Here is a 15,088-nt window from a genome sequence, read left to right on the forward strand (position 1 = left end):
ATAACTTGTGTCTTTCAATTTCCCCGGGAAACGCAAAAGCATAGTGTATAATTTGTGAGAGGGCAGTTAATGGACCATGTAGTGAAGTATCCACATGCCAAGTGAACACAGTAGTCAATCATACGATTGATCCAACCTCTCATAAATCGAACACCCATAGTGTAGTTGTCCTCTTTAGCCCGTCCACATCGCCACGTGAGCGCATAAGGTAATCCAAACTGTTCGATAGTGTACGACGAGTACGATTACGATGATAGTAAGAATCGCATCGAAGACTACGGATGGTATCGTATCTATAAACAGTTTCGAGTCGTAGTTACTAGTTATGTGGCATTACTTATCAACACTCCCCCTAATGACACTAACTCCAATCAATAGACAAACTAACATGTTCTAAACCAACTAATGAGATCGTATCGTAACCAATGGGATCCGTATCGCAGACCTGGACGTACGGGATGAAAAGGCATGAATCACGAGCAAACCAGGAAATCTCGTGTGCACAGTACGAAGTGTTCGGTACGACGCTCTATGCGTCGTACGATTCGAGCGATGTCGAGTTCGAATCATGTAGATCGTGATCCGAATTGACAAGATAAGTGTGGGAGATGAGAAGGGATATAGAGTATGGTGTCGAATTGTGTACGAGCCGAACTCGAAGACAGTTCTTTTTGTGCGGTTCTCTTGGTAGGATCTTTGTAAGGAAATCCGCGTCTTGCAATTCGGATTGTACGTATTCGAGTTTCAATTCACCATTGTATATCTTCTCACGAATGTAATGATGTCGTACGTCTATATGCTTCGATCGAGCATGCGTACCAGGATTGTGTGCGAGTCGTATCGCACTTTGATTATCGCAATTAAGTCGTGTTGTAACTTGCTTGATACCGAGTTCAGTCAATAGACTTCGTATCCATACGGCTTCACGAGCAGCTTCTGCGGTTGCGATATATTCCGCATCCATCGTAGACTGCGCAATCGTAGCTTGTCTTCGAGATTGCCATTGAATCGAGCTATTACAGAACTTGAATAGATAGCCAGTCGTAGACTTTCGTGATTCCGTACAACCAGCAAAATCCGCATCAACCCATCCTTCAAGTTGATACGGTTCTCCTCCAAGCTTGAGAACGTAGTCCTTCGTATGTACGAGATACGACATTACGCGCTTCGCAAGTGCGAGATGCGTTTCAGTTGGCTTGGCTGAGAATCGAGCAAGATATCGTGTCGCAAAGCATATGTCAGGTCGTGTCGAACTTGCGATCCACATCAATGATCCAATGATCTTGAGATAGGGAGTCGTAGCTTCGAGCAGTGTCGAAGTGGTGTAGAGTTCTTCTACATGTTGTGGGAGAGGAGTACCGTAGGATCGAACTGCAACCGAATTGTCTGCGGCTGCACGATCGATATATGCTGGTTGCGATAGGTGAATCGTACGGTTTGTACGATCGCGAACTACCTTGAGCCCTAGTATCTGCTTCATCTCCCCCATTTCTGTCATTGTCCACTTCGATTTCAGGAATCGCATCAGTCGTACGATCACGTCGCGAGTTCGAGCCGCAATGACAAGATCGTCCACGTATGCGAGTACGATAATAGGACCATCTGAACCTTTAGATGCCTTGTAGTACATTCCCCAATCTGATTCGAGTCGTACAAATCCGTACGTTGCGAGTGCATTACCGAGCTCGATCCACCAAACTCGTGCAGACTGCTTGAGACCGTACAGTGACTTGTACAATCGTAAGGTATTACAACCAGGAGCTCGAGCCATACCCTCTGGGTATCTCATATAGATTTCTTCTTCAAGTACACCATTCAGATAAGCTCCTTCGACATCTGCTTGATGTGTTACGAGATCGTACGACGCAGCGATCGTGAGTACGATCCGTAGACTGACCATACGACTTACGGGAGCGTACGTCTCTTCGTAATCTATACCAGGTTGTTGCGAAAATCCCTTCGCTACGAGTCGAGCTTTGTACTTGAGGATCTTCCCATCTGCATCCTTCTTTATTGCAAAGACCCATCTTGAATCAATAGCTTTACGACCTTGCGGAAGTGTAGTCTCCTTCCATGTATTCTTCGACTTGATATTGTCGAGTTCGCGAGTCATTGCGATCTTCCATTCCATACTCTGCGGACTACGAAGAGCTTCTCCTGCAGTCTGCGGTACGATATCATTTCCTTCGATTGCGAGTATCATCGCAACTTCACTGGCTAGACCATAGTACGATGCTTGAAGAGGGAACCAGGTTACTGCTGAGAGAGTACCTTGTACATTCATACGATCTCGGAGTCGTTCGCTCGTACGAGTGGGTTGCGGTACGACACGTGCAATTGGTGCAGGCTGTTGAACCGCAGGGATAGTCGTAGGTTCTGGAGCAGGTGTTTCTTCTGCAGTTGTAGCAGGTGGTTCCGCAGGGATTGTATCCGAAGGAGTCTCTACAACTGGAGTAGATTCGTGTACGAAATCATGTACGGATTCGTGTACGGACACAGGTGATTGAGATCGTACCGATGTCGTAGGTACAGGTGCAGGGAGTGGATCAGGAAGTGGACCAGGAAGGGGATCAGGAAGTGCTGTAGGAGTGATAGTAGTTGTAGTTGTATTCGTATTCGGTACGACCGGTGCGGGAACACGATCTTGTACCACAGTTGAAGGTCGAATGTATTCCTGTGCGCTTCACACATCACGACTGACCACGATCGAACCGTTCGATTCGTATCGTACGATCCAACCACTCATACCTTCCTCTTGCCCTAATACTCTTGCTAATTCTCCTTTGTGGAAGTCAAGCTGCGACTTACCACGGACTTCGATCGGTATCTGTACGTATACGAGTTCACCAAACATGAAAGCTTTCTCTAGGCCTGGCTTGCGACCTGTGAGTGCGAACCATGCGTTCGTACCGTCCGTGCTTGTACTTGTCTTCATCATCATTACGGATGCGTATCGTACGGCGTAATCCCAGTACGAATGATCGAGGGAAGCAGAAGATAGCATTGAACTAGCCATCTCTTTGAGTGTACGATTGAAGCGTTCGGCTACACCATTCAGTTCAGGTGTGTAGCGTGGTGAGATCTGGTGTATGATACCTTTCTCTGCATACCATTGTCGCGCTTGCGATCCTGCGTATTCCGTACCTCCATCCGTACGAAGGAATCGTACGGTTCCACCGAGTTGTCGTTCGATCTTTGCGACAAACTCCTTAAGGTAGAATACGACATGCTGTCGGTTCGGTGCGGTCACTACTCGGTTGACCTTTGAGTAGTCATCGTACATCGTAATGATGTATGTCGCACCCTGCGCCGAAGGTCGTAGGGGTCCAGAGATATCCGAATGTACGATCTCGCAATTACGAGTACCGTGCGGACTGACATCCTTCTTTGGAAGTCGAGTATTCTTCTGTTCTTGACAAACCGCACAGCTATCCGTACGCCACGAGTCTGCCTTCAACTCATCCGCAGTGTATCGTAGCTCCCCCGCTTGTGCGAGCTCGATAATACGGTTACGACCTATATGACCAAGTCGATTGTGTTCGGTTTGTAGTAGTCCAATACGATTTGTCGAACTGATCGTACCCGTAGTCTTGGGTACAAGCTCCCCCAGTTGTACATATGGGAGAACACCGTGTTCTCGTATCGTAACAACCTCCTTGCCTTTACGAAGTTCGCCCTTTACGAAGTCTACGTCCCATCCACGAGCTTTGAGCGTACCTGCGGATAGGATGTTCTGTCGTGCGACGTTCGTAAGGTATACGTCTGCGATCCGTACGGTTTGACCAGAGGGGAGTTGTAGTAGAATGTCTCCCTTTTCATATACATGAACCTTGGTCGTAGTATCCGCAAGACCGAACGTGATAGCCGTGTCGAGTCGTACGATGTTCAAGAGAATCGTACGATCAGGTGTGAGATGGTGGGTAGCTCCACTGTCAAGGAGGAATTCGGGTACGAGCTTCGAGCCCTTCGCTACGTACTGTACGGTTGGCTCGGTAAGGCTGATAGCAGCAGCCCAGAATGGATCAATCGTAGGGTTCGAAGTGCCTTCGTTTGTCGTATTGGATTGTGCAGTATTGACTTGTGCTTTCGAATCCTTCGACTTCCCCTTCGATCCCTTCGATTTCCCTTTCTGTTCATCCCTAATCCTCTTCCTACATTCCTTCTTAAGATGTCCCTTCTTATGACAATAGTGACACTCTGCTGTCTTAATCCAATCCGTATTCGCATGCGTATGCGTATGCTCCGCACTTGTATTATTGATCTGAGCAGACATTGTAGGAGTAATGAGTCGTGCGCGATCTGCGACTTCGACTTGATACAAGCGTCGAAGTTTGGCCCACGTCTTCGATTCCGCAGGAAGGTTAATGTAGAGAGATCGCATGACTTTGAAATCGCTTCGAGGAAGCGAATCGAGGAACCAGAGCGCACGAGTATCATTTGAGAACTTGCATCCTGACTCTTCAGCTTCAAGCCAGAGTAGGTTAAACTTCTGTAGGTGTTGTGTCATCTCCGCATCCGTAGGGTTCGACTTGAGCATAAGCATTTGTAGTTTGCGTTCGACATCCGTACGATGTTCGGGTGTTTGTAGTTGCATATCTGTTGCAAGGAATTTCCACATATCGTATGCGGTTCGAATGGATCGTAGATCTATGAGCAAACCACGCTCGACTTTACTCATGATCGCACCTTGAGCTCGAAGTTCGCGTTTACGCCACGATTCCCAGCGCTCTTCATCATCTGAATCAAGTGGGGTGTGGGTGATAGTCTCCTCGGCTGTAGGTACGACTGAGCCTGCTCGAACCGTACGAGCGATCGTAGGTTGGCGATACGGTTCGACATCCGTACCTTCGATTATCCCAAGACATCCATGGATAAGGAGATAGTTTTCTATGGCAAGTTTCCAATCGAAGTAGTTGCTTTGACTCGATAGTACGGGTACGGATTCGAGACCGATCGTAGTCGAACGATCGTGCGACATTGTGCTTTAATTTCAGCTTATGAATCGTATTACAATAATAGACTCTCGTAGAGGACTTATCGTACGCAAGACGTACACCAGAGGCCTCTACTGTGTACGCCACCAGCACGGACTGGATTTTATACGTCTACGAGGCGACGTCTACGTCACAACCGAAGCTGGACTGTCCTTATTCTACTACACCAGTACGGTGCTTCGTGTACGGTTCGTCGTACGGTTCCCGATGTCTCGTCGGGTCGGTTCGTATGCACGTTCGAGTGCTACGATCGGTGCGATATCCTCACTAAGTCTAGAGATTGAGACTTTTGATCTGTTCGATAGTGTACGACGAGTACGATTACGATGATAGTAAGAATCGCATCGAAGACTACGGATGGTATCGTATCTATAAACAGTTTCGAGTCGTAGTTACTAGTTATGTGGCATTACTTATCAACACAAACCTTATCTCGGCTCCGTACCCCAGCACTTCACTCCGCATCTTCAGTTATCCTACCCAGCCGTCCGCTCGCGTCCGGACGTCGTCCGCCACGAAGTCACGTGACACCCCCCTTTTTGCCCATAGCGTCCGAGGTCCCGTCCTTGTAACCGCGGTTACAGGAATTACACCATACAAACAGCCGCGGTTACAGACCTTCTCGGGTTCCTGAGTGTGAAAAAAGGGTTACAATGAACAATGCAACGTTATTTTCACTATCTGCAACTGTCTTTCATCCATTTCAGCTCTCTACCACCTGCTTTTGCTTTATTCAACTATATAATGTCTCGTCAAAACCGTCTTAACGCTACTATACATGATGAGATTGCGGATTGTTGGAATACGTCAGATAATTGGCGTGAAGACTTTGGGGAACTTGAGAAAATGAGTAATGCTTCCTCAACACAAGCTCATTACCAAGTACGCATACGAAGATGGCAAGAATGGTGTCAAAGAATGAAGTTTAGCACTGGGTACGTGACTTTGTATGAGTTGGCCGACGTCGGCCGACGTCGGCGGCAGATTGCTTGATGGGGCAAAGTAGGAACGATCAAAAGATGCTAATTGTTCCAGAGATACGGTTACACCGGAGTACGCCCTTAGATGGATATATACACAAGTGTTATTTTACCCCAATAATCGTACAGATACACGCAAAAGAGAACGTCAAAGTACCCCTGAGGAAGCAGAGACCTCAGTTGCTGGAGCAAGAAGAGCAAGTTCTGACCTACTACCAACATGCTCAATCGAAGATGTTGAAACAAGTTTGGATACGTTGGAAGAAAGTCAACTACGAGCTTTAGATGTAGTTGAAGACCTAACTCGAGGAGAAAAAGTGCCTACAACAACAGCTAGAGAAAGTGGTGTGTTCACTTGCTAACTGTGATATAAAGTGCTTGCTGAATGCCAGTTTTGTTAAAGCTTAGCCGAATGACGCAAAGTCAAGCGTCAATCAAACTGCATGTAGCTGCTCTGGTCAGTCTATGGAAACAGCAGAAATACAAAGGCATGAACAGTCATCCTCATCCGCGCTCGGCAGCAATGAAAAGCCTTTTGTTAGTCTTAAGACGAGTAGATGAACAAACGAAAAGGGAAATGTTTATCGATAAAACAAGTAGTAAGTAAGCACAGTCAAGAGCCTAATTGATTATTAGATACAATTTTCGACGGATATCAAAGTAGAAAACAAATTGAGGATTGCTTCAGTGCTTACGTCTCTCGAAATACCGAGCAAGGCCTCCGTGACGCTGTTGCTCACGCTCTAGGCCTGTACGTGCTCTACCGGGGCGATAACCAACGAGGCATGGAACTTTCAGATTTGGCGTACACTGTGTGGGATAACGAGGGACCAACACCCATGTTAGTTGTTGTGTGCGTTAGTAGACGTGGAAAAGTCAACAAGCATGGCAAAGTAGAGTATTCGGGGTTAATACGCAACAAAGACGTTTTCATGTGTCCTGTGGGGATCTTAGCAGTTTACTTGTTTGCTCGGTGAGTGAATGTCAGCCGACGTCGGCCGACGTCGGTTTAGCTAAACTAATATGCGTGTTAATTCACTTAGATTTCAGGCCGGCAGCCTTGGAGACAATGGATTTCCCAACCTTGCTTCTCGTGAGACGTGGTACAACGATAAACTCCTCCAACATTCAATATATTCTCGTACAGATCAACTCACGTATAAAGCACAATATGATTCAATTACTCAGGCTCTTAAAAGCGCTCAAGTTAATACGGGAAAGAAGACACATATCAATAGAGCCGGAGGAGCTCAGCTCGCAGAAAGTGAAGGTGTATCAGCTCAAGATATTGCGCGTGCAGGCCATTGGAATCAAGATGTTTTGGAAAATGTCTACTTGGGTCATATGCCTCGTTCAGTATTACGTGCATTGGCCGGGTTTAAGCCTTATGGAAGCCAAGACTATTACCTTCCGCGTGATATTCCTGTACCGGACACTTTACAGAGAATGGTATTTCCTTCTCTTGAAAAATGGTAAGCAAACCTCGTTTGTAAACGCATTGCTCATGTAAAGGGAACTGGATCTTTCCTTACGACAAGGTGACGCTATAGACAGACAGGCTATGACGTTTGTTCAGCTTTTGAAACACCTTCGTAAGGTATTTTTTCAAGACATCTGCGCCTGGCGTCAAAAATACCCAGAGCTGTACCTTTGGTCGCATTCCCTGTTTCAAAATGACGAATTCAAGCAATGGGAAGCTTGTTATTTTGACACATGCTCTCTTCGTACGAATAGTCACGATCGTAGGCTAGCTGAAGCCATGCCACAACTTGCATCAACTCTCTCGGCGCATTTCATGAAGCAAACACAAGATAGTACCGAAATTCATCATAAATTGTCGTCTTTGATCACAACCGCTCAAAATCAAGACGTATCATTGAACCTTAACCAGCAGCAGCTGTCTCGGATCCTTGTCGCTTTAAGCCAGCCGATTATTTTACCTAGTATTCTTCAAGGAACTGAAATTACGGCAGGTGAAACACCCGTGCAATCAGAAACAACATCTCGCGCCCTGCAACCAACGGTACTGCTTGAAAACATTCCTACATCAAGTACAGCAGCAGAAGGTACAGCTTCACCTCTATTGACCGTAGTAAATCAACCTCGAGCTGTCTTGACGCCTTTCAGCCTGCTACGGACTTTACGGACCGTAAATCAAGTTTGGGAAGAATATAACACCGGCTTAAACGGCAAACCGTCTGCTAAAATGATGTACGAGAATCCTCAGCATCATTGGGGCGTTGGCGGTGACACAGAGCGGAGGTTTTGGAACCAACGTCTAGTCATTATTAATCAGATCAAGTTAATGGCTCAGACACGATCAATTACGGAAGACGAAGCTGCTAGGGATCTTGATGCGTTTCGTGTTCGACAGCGTCCTTCGTCGCTTAATGCTTTACATGACACACTGAAAGGTATGTCTGAGAGTGAAAAATTACGCCTCTAAAGCTATAACAATGACAAAAAACCGACGTCGGCCGACGTCGGCCAATGATGGTTTGTTGCGACCATAGTCACCCTCAAAGGATAGTTTCAAACTGTTTCATTGCAATCCCGAGCAACAAACATTGCAGGGCGTAGTTGGTTGAACAATTTTCTACGCAGACAGTGTAAACAAGTGTACACACAACAAGGATGTATTAAGTGTATTGTCGTGAATCTTAACCCACTATTTTCCACCTTTCTTCGTTAATTGAAACTTAGCTATAGCATCAAAATGTCGGATACACCACCTTCTTCCAAAGTACCTCCTCCCACGCCAAAGCGGTACGCAAACAAGGGAAGTCGTCGCAACAACACCTCTCCAGAAAAGGGAGGACAAGCAGTCGATGAATTTTTTTCAACAACAGTATTGAGTACGTTACAAGCTTTTTTGAGTCATTGACAGTATCTAATTAGTAGGTGCGTATGAACCGTTCTCATGGGTGCCGGGAACGAAATTTGATCGTCGTATTTTTCCTCAGGATAGCTCAAAGACATTGGCTTTACTGCCAAACACCTTGAAAGGCGAAGTGTGGGCTATACCAGCGAATAAAGAGTTAGAAATAGTGAGCTTGAACTTCTTATGTTAAAACTCGACCAGAACAATACTAATCAATGAAATTAGGTTAAGCGTCACCGTCTGGCGCACAACATCGTGTGTGGCCCCCAATCTATCATTCGTTCCGGCGTGGCAATGTGTTCACATTGCCAAAATCGAATAAATCGTGAGGATGCCGTATCCTTCGGTTGCATAACCGTCAGTGAGAAAGCACAATCAAGCTGTGCTGAGTGCCGTGCAAGAGGAACGAGCAATTGTGATTTTGGGAAGAATGTATTAGAAGAAGAAATTCTAGATGCGTCATTGGCCTCTAACCTTGTTGCCAAGCTCGAAGGATTAGAAGCAATTGTCAGTGGCTTTGGTAAGTACCAGTTAACAATTGTGTGTGCTATGCTAAATGAAAAGCGACCATTGATACCCCGATTCCACCTCAGGTCATTTTGTCGGCTTTGGGTCCTCTTACTCGGGACGGGCGTGCACTTGTTCAGCAGCTTAACGCTGCAGTAGCTGCTAATGTGTTGGACACCGACGATCCTTCCTCACGTCGTCGCCGTACCGCGGTTACCCTTCTTCCCTCGCCGGTGTTGGAACACGGACAACTTACAGGACTCAGTGCGGGCTGGAACGATGAAGGTATGTTTTTTATCACTCATTATTGTGTACAGCACTGACATTAGATATCACGATGGATGACGCTGCAAATAGACAGCTGAATACCGATCCTGCTGCTGCGGCTGCTACCTCTGGTCCTGCGCGGAACTTACGATCGCAACGCAAACATTCTCAGACTTTTGAACAACGTCTTCGATCTGCTCAAGGCTCCGGAAAGCGAGGGAAGTCTCGTCAGATTTCAGAAAGTAGTCGCTTGTCCACTCCCAACGATTTAGATCGTCAAACGTCGAACGCGAGTGGATCAGGTGCCGGGGTGTCAGACAAGGATACGCATGGCCATGATCAAACCATGTTAGAGGAGTTGGATGAAGATGGGGGTTAACTTTGTAGCAAATAGTTGATCAATGTATGCACATGCCATGACTGTCTCATCATTACATGCAAAGGTCGAAGACTTTCAGTAATTGCATGAAGCAAACAATGTTGATTGTTGAAATCGAAAGTCAATCGTAAAAAGCGATCGTAGGCCGACGTCGGCCGACGCCGGCTCACGTGGCACGGAAGATTTGGTTACACCGGACGGGCCCGGACGGCCCATATGGACCCCGTCCGGTCCCTATTGGCCCTGAGGTCGTGTAACCATTAGTTTAGTCCTAAACATTCAATATGCCCCCAAGACGTGTTACACGCAGTACTGAGACTCCACGAGATCAGACATCCAAGCGACCGAGGGGACATGAAGCACCACCACCAGTGGTGAACCCTACCGATCCCCCGTGCGTGACGTAAGACTGATCCGCAGATAAGCCCCACTCCCAAGATCCACGAGAGATATACAAAAGGAGATTGTCGGTTGATTTCCAGTGACGGCATGATATTACTCATCCCCCTCTATCACATACAGTCTAACAGGTAAGTCATTTTCTTATACCTACTCATCCCTTATGATGATTCAAAAAGTTCCCCCTCTCCTTGTTTTCATCATTATTAACCTCAGTGTTGTTCTCCGAGAAGCTCTTCATTTAAACCCCACCTACCCCTCAACACAAGAAACAACCTTCGAATTCGATGATCCCACCATAGAAACCTCTTCCATCCTCATCGATTTTCTAGATTATATCACCAACACTTCTCCTCCTTCTAATCATAATCTTTCCGATACTTCCTCCGGTACTCACAATCACGGACGATACATATCAGACGCGAAAGGGGAAGGTCTCGATAAAGCATACAACACTATTCGATTTTGTCAAAAATGGGATTGTCAACATTTCCTTAAACGAATCTTAATCGATTTGACAATCTCTTTATCATGTTTATGTCCTGATTATGGTTCGAATTATTATGATCCTCAAAGACTTTTCCTTATCGGAGCTGAATTTGATGATCCATGTTTATGTGCGACTGTCATCCGAACTCATCCAAAGTATCTAGAATGGTGTGATCCTGCCATTTACCCCAAGGATCCGGATACATGGTGCGGAAACGATAGATTGAAAGATGACGCTTTATTTCCAACTTGTTGGGAATATCAAGATTTCGATCTCAAACCTCGTTACACGTACGCTTTGTTGGTAGCTACTAGAGGTTACTCCCCTTTACCAACGGATGATAAGTATCCTAGAGGAGATGAGTGGGATGATATTTCTTACAATTTTTTGAAGATCCTTGAGGGGCAATGATGGGGAACGTTTATCGTGTGAAATATCAAAATACGGGATCATACAGGGTTTTATGTAGAAGGGTAGAGTAAGAGAGTTTTTGGTACTTTTCTCTTTCAGTGATAGGTGTATCTCTTTGATTGGACGGTAGTCATGCGATTCATCTCTCACCTTACCCCTCTACATCTGACGACCAGTGGGGCCAAGGGATACGGATACGAGCCTGCCAGTCGGAACGCCTCGACGAGGAAGCGCAAGAGCGATGACAAACATTCCATACATCTGTCCTGTTGATTCTATCCCTTGTGGTGTGTATACGTACTTAATAATTGACAAAGAATCCTTCGTCTTTCCTCGCCTTGGTCATTGCTGAAAGTCAGCCAAGGACGACATAGTATTGAAACTCAGTTCTGATAGCGGGGATTCATGACGGTCGACTATCACTGAGGACGATTGATGTGATCGGGGTCAGAAAGAAAACGAAGTGTAACAAAAACTTACCGGCGATGATGGCGCTACCCACACCTGATCCATCTTCAGCATGATGAGTGGTGATCCTCCTTCCCTTCTCTCCAAAAATGTCCACCAAGGCGGAATGGACCCGATCGGCGAAGTGAGGGTATTTCTGAGCATCAGCTCTGCACCCGTGCCCGTGTGTGTGCTATGAGGGTAACGTGATGGTGATGGAAGCACTGAGAAGATAAAAATGCTGTGGGGTGAAGACGGGTATAGAAGTGAGAATTTGGTGGTTGTTAAAGTCGTACGGTGGTGGAATCCATTGATGATAGCGAATTGAATAGCTCACATTGTACAAAGACCCATCCGCTCCCACACTACACCCTTTCTCCAAATACCCCTTCTTACTGACTATCGCTGCGATCCCACAGGCTGAAAGTCTAGCCGCACGGGTCCCAATGAGCATAGCGAGTCTTTTGAAGAATTGTCGTTCTTCGATAGTCGTCTCCAGTCCGAAGAAATGGGTGAAAACGCCGATGATAGTGAGAAGTTCGTCAGTCGGGTCGCTATTTGTCAGCTGCGTCTCCACCTTCGCACGGCCCGAATGGATATCGTCCGCAGCACTCGGGTTTATAGCGTATTTCATTGAGAGAGCGATGTGACAATTGGACATGTGTGCCGTGATGGTCAAAGGACGAGCAGAGGGCGTGACAGCAGTGGATGGAGGAAGGGAGAATGGAGGTGGAGGACTTTTGACTCACCTCTCCATCAAACTCAAGAAAGCAGTATCAAAAGCATAAGCTTTCTCCAACTTGTACGTATTCTGACCCAAGAACAAATCCCCCGCATCGATCAGTTCACATAAGATCAACCTGAATACTTCTCCGAGGTAAAGTCCAGCTATCATCTTTTCGAAAGATTGTTCGCCCGGTTTGTTAGACGATTCATCAATGATGATGTCGTATTTTGTTCGAGCTGAAAGGTCAGCTGGCCATTTTCTGAAGTAGACACAGAAGAAGCTCACGTAGATGTTGATGGTCGAACGAGTCGAACGCTCCCCATTCGCACTCTCCGTCAGCTCAAATCCATCTCTTTCAAGTCCAGGCGAGATAGGCCGATGGGGTGTCCGACAGACTTCTCAATGTTCTCCATGTGACATTTGTGGTGATGACGGAATGTCAAATGGTTGAGGGAGATGTGATAGTGTGGGTTGATTTTGGAAGAGAACTTACGTTAATCGCCATACCTTGTCCATGAGGCAAGCCGACAGATGACATTTTGGGAATCATCTCCGCCGTCTCCATATATGCGGCATTACATCCAGTACCGAATATGACGGCGATTTTGGTGTTGGGATCGACATAGTTGGAAGCGATCAAAGTACCCGTGGTGTCATTGATCAAAGCGAGAAGCTCCGCTTGTACGTTCTATACATCAGCTGTGACGCTAATCAGCTCCCAAGAAAGCTGACAAATCGTTTCAAAGAATCCTTGAACATTTCTGCTACATCACGTCCTTCGATATTCGGAGCGCCGAAACCTTTGGTCCAACGGATAAGCACTGACTATTAGCAATTCCCCTCTTGACTTAATGCCCGGAAGGTTGTGAATGATTGAGCGTCGTAAAGCATATCCGCAAACGTGAAGATGCAGAAGGTATGGGAGTGTAGGACGACGATTGATAAGTCACTCACCTCCATGATCAATACGCAACTGCGAGCAAGGGTAAGAAAACTACCGTCAGTTCATTGCTACTATCCAGGTCAACAAACTGACCGTGAAACCCAAGGGCAAGATAGGATCCTCTTCAGTTCGTCCAAGAGTTTCACGGATAAAACTGTCTAAACATTCCGCACAAAAGTCCAATCTTTCAAACGTCAGCTACATTCACATTGGATGAAACACTACAACTCACAGTTTCTGACCATCTTCTTGTTTCTGTTCTTCGGTCAAACGATATTTCGTCTGAGTGACTTCGAACTTTCCGAGGCCTTGTAGAGTGACGAGACATACACGTAGATTGGTACCTCCGAGGTCTAGAGCTAGATATTCGCCCATTTCTTCTCCGCTGGGCCACTATTTATCAGTATAAACCAATGATGCAGTTTGTGACACTCACTCCAAAGACAAAGGTCGGGACTGGATGTATCAGCTATAGAACGACGTTGCGCGAGTAGCTTACTCATAGGCTGGGAAATATCAGCGCAGTAACGAAGTGGAAAAGAGGACATACGACAATCTGACCATCTTTCTGTAAACCTTTGTCGAGGGACTCTTCGATGGCATGTACGATCATACGCATTCGTTGGGGTGAAACTGAGGTCAGCTACAGCAGACCGAAATGACAGTTGACTTACGAGTCAGGATACTCTCATATTTCCTCAACTGATCTGCAATAGTTTCTATCACAAGTCAGCTTACTTCAGAACACCTTTACCTTTACCGGCAATCTCATTGGTGATGAGAGAATGCTACGGTTGTTTGGAGGTTTAGCTTCGAAGCGGATAAGAGAAGAGAAGTTTGATGCGACGAAGCTCATACGTACTCTTCTCGATGTGAGGGAATTCCACATCCGCCTGTTTGTCAATATCTGTCGCTTGTCCTGGACTTGAGTTCCGGATGATCAATGATCAACTGCCGATGATTGTACAACACTCCATCATTCTGAGACCGACATCACCGAGTTCACCATCAAATTCGTCCGACGATATCGTAGGTTCAATAATCAAGGGGTCCGTTGGCAGTGATATTTGCGCGATGAGAAGTACCAAAGTCGATGAGGACCATGATGGGGCTAGGTTAAAGAAAACATCTCAAACTCACATTAGTCCTAGTATGATAAACCACCGTTGTTCCACTAGGAGTTAAAACAGCTCCACTACCTCTTCTACTCCTTGGACCACCTTGACTAGTCCTTCTTTCCATTGAAAAGATAGTTTGACTAGCTCTTCTACCAGCTAAAGAACCGAGGTTGGTACCGTTATCTTGTACACCAGCTAAAGAATTACTACTACTATTCCTTGACATTTCCGGTGCTGAAGGTCTTCTAATTGGAGGTATCTGTGTTTCTTGATTGAGAGGTTTAGGACCATCTTGAGTGGAAGGTTTGCCATTGTCTTGATTAGATGGGTTGAGATTTTTCGAAGTTATATCAAGTGTTGATAGATGTTCTTGAGTTTCTTCTACTAGAGGAGTAAGAGGATGAAGAGCTGACATATTTTTAGTTGTAAGCTTTTATCGAGATTCAACTCTTTGTACTAATGATTCTAGAAAGAGGAGGTAAGGGACAGAAGGTTGATGATAAGTAGTAGATATGCTGAGAAGTAACTGAGAGATGAGAAGGAGA

General features: G+C 46.0%; 3 protein-coding genes across 3 annotated transcripts; 2 read left to right on the top strand and 1 right to left on the bottom strand.

Moving 5' to 3' along the window:
- Positions 1-8,690: 8,690 nt before the first annotated feature.
- Positions 8,691-10,008, top strand: TREMEDRAFT_62951 (uncharacterized protein; the record flags this gene model as incomplete). The annotated part of the gene is made up of 5 exons (XM_007005099.1): positions 8,691-8,829; positions 8,876-9,021; positions 9,081-9,375; positions 9,420-9,647; positions 9,692-10,008. The coding sequence occupies 5 exons, from the start codon at positions 8,691-8,693 to the stop codon at positions 10,006-10,008; spliced, it is 1,125 nt and encodes a 374-aa protein (XP_007005161.1).
- A 284-nt stretch (positions 10,009-10,292) lies between these two features.
- Positions 10,293-11,308, top strand: TREMEDRAFT_62952 (uncharacterized protein; the record flags this gene model as incomplete). The annotated part of the gene is made up of 3 exons (XM_007005100.1): positions 10,293-10,406; positions 10,429-10,538; positions 10,624-11,308. The coding sequence occupies 3 exons, from the start codon at positions 10,293-10,295 to the stop codon at positions 11,306-11,308; spliced, it is 909 nt and encodes a 302-aa protein (XP_007005162.1).
- Positions 11,309-11,432: 124 nt separating this feature from the next.
- Positions 11,433-14,781, bottom strand: TREMEDRAFT_39456 (uncharacterized protein). The gene is made up of 15 exons (XM_007004923.1): positions 14,566-14,781; positions 14,288-14,318; positions 14,100-14,144; positions 13,979-14,058; positions 13,862-13,894; positions 13,658-13,818; positions 13,519-13,609; positions 13,437-13,476; positions 13,215-13,303; positions 12,976-13,170; positions 12,768-12,810; positions 12,505-12,718; positions 12,093-12,309; positions 11,789-11,912; positions 11,433-11,656 (listed from the first exon to the last, which is right to left on the bottom strand). The coding sequence occupies exons 1-15, from the start codon at positions 14,767-14,769 to the stop codon at positions 11,610-11,612; spliced, it is 1,614 nt and encodes a 537-aa protein (XP_007004985.1). The 5' UTR covers positions 14,770-14,781; the 3' UTR covers positions 11,433-11,609.
- Positions 14,782-15,088: the final 307 nt, after the last annotated feature.

The sequence above is a fragment of the Tremella mesenterica genome (assembly GCF_000271645.1).
Source record: "Tremella mesenterica DSM 1558 unplaced genomic scaffold TREMEscaffold_6, whole genome shotgun sequence".
Classification (NCBI taxonomy): domain Eukaryota; kingdom Fungi; phylum Basidiomycota; class Tremellomycetes; order Tremellales; family Tremellaceae; genus Tremella; species Tremella mesenterica.

Bases quoted from the DNA above. Each gene is read 5' to 3' on its own strand.
- TREMEDRAFT_39456 (XM_007004923.1), bottom strand. From the start codon at position 14,769: ATGTCAAGGAATAGTAGTAGTAATTCTTTAGCTGGTGTACAAGATAAC. The intron at 13,895-13,978 runs GTCGTATGTCCT...GTCGTTCTATAG, and splicing joins TACAGAAAGATGGTCAGATT to CTGATACATCCAGTCCCGAC. The intron at 11,913-12,092 runs GTGAGCTATTCA...GCTGATGCTCAG, and splicing joins CGGATGGGTCTTTGTACAAT to AAATACCCTCACTTCGCCGA.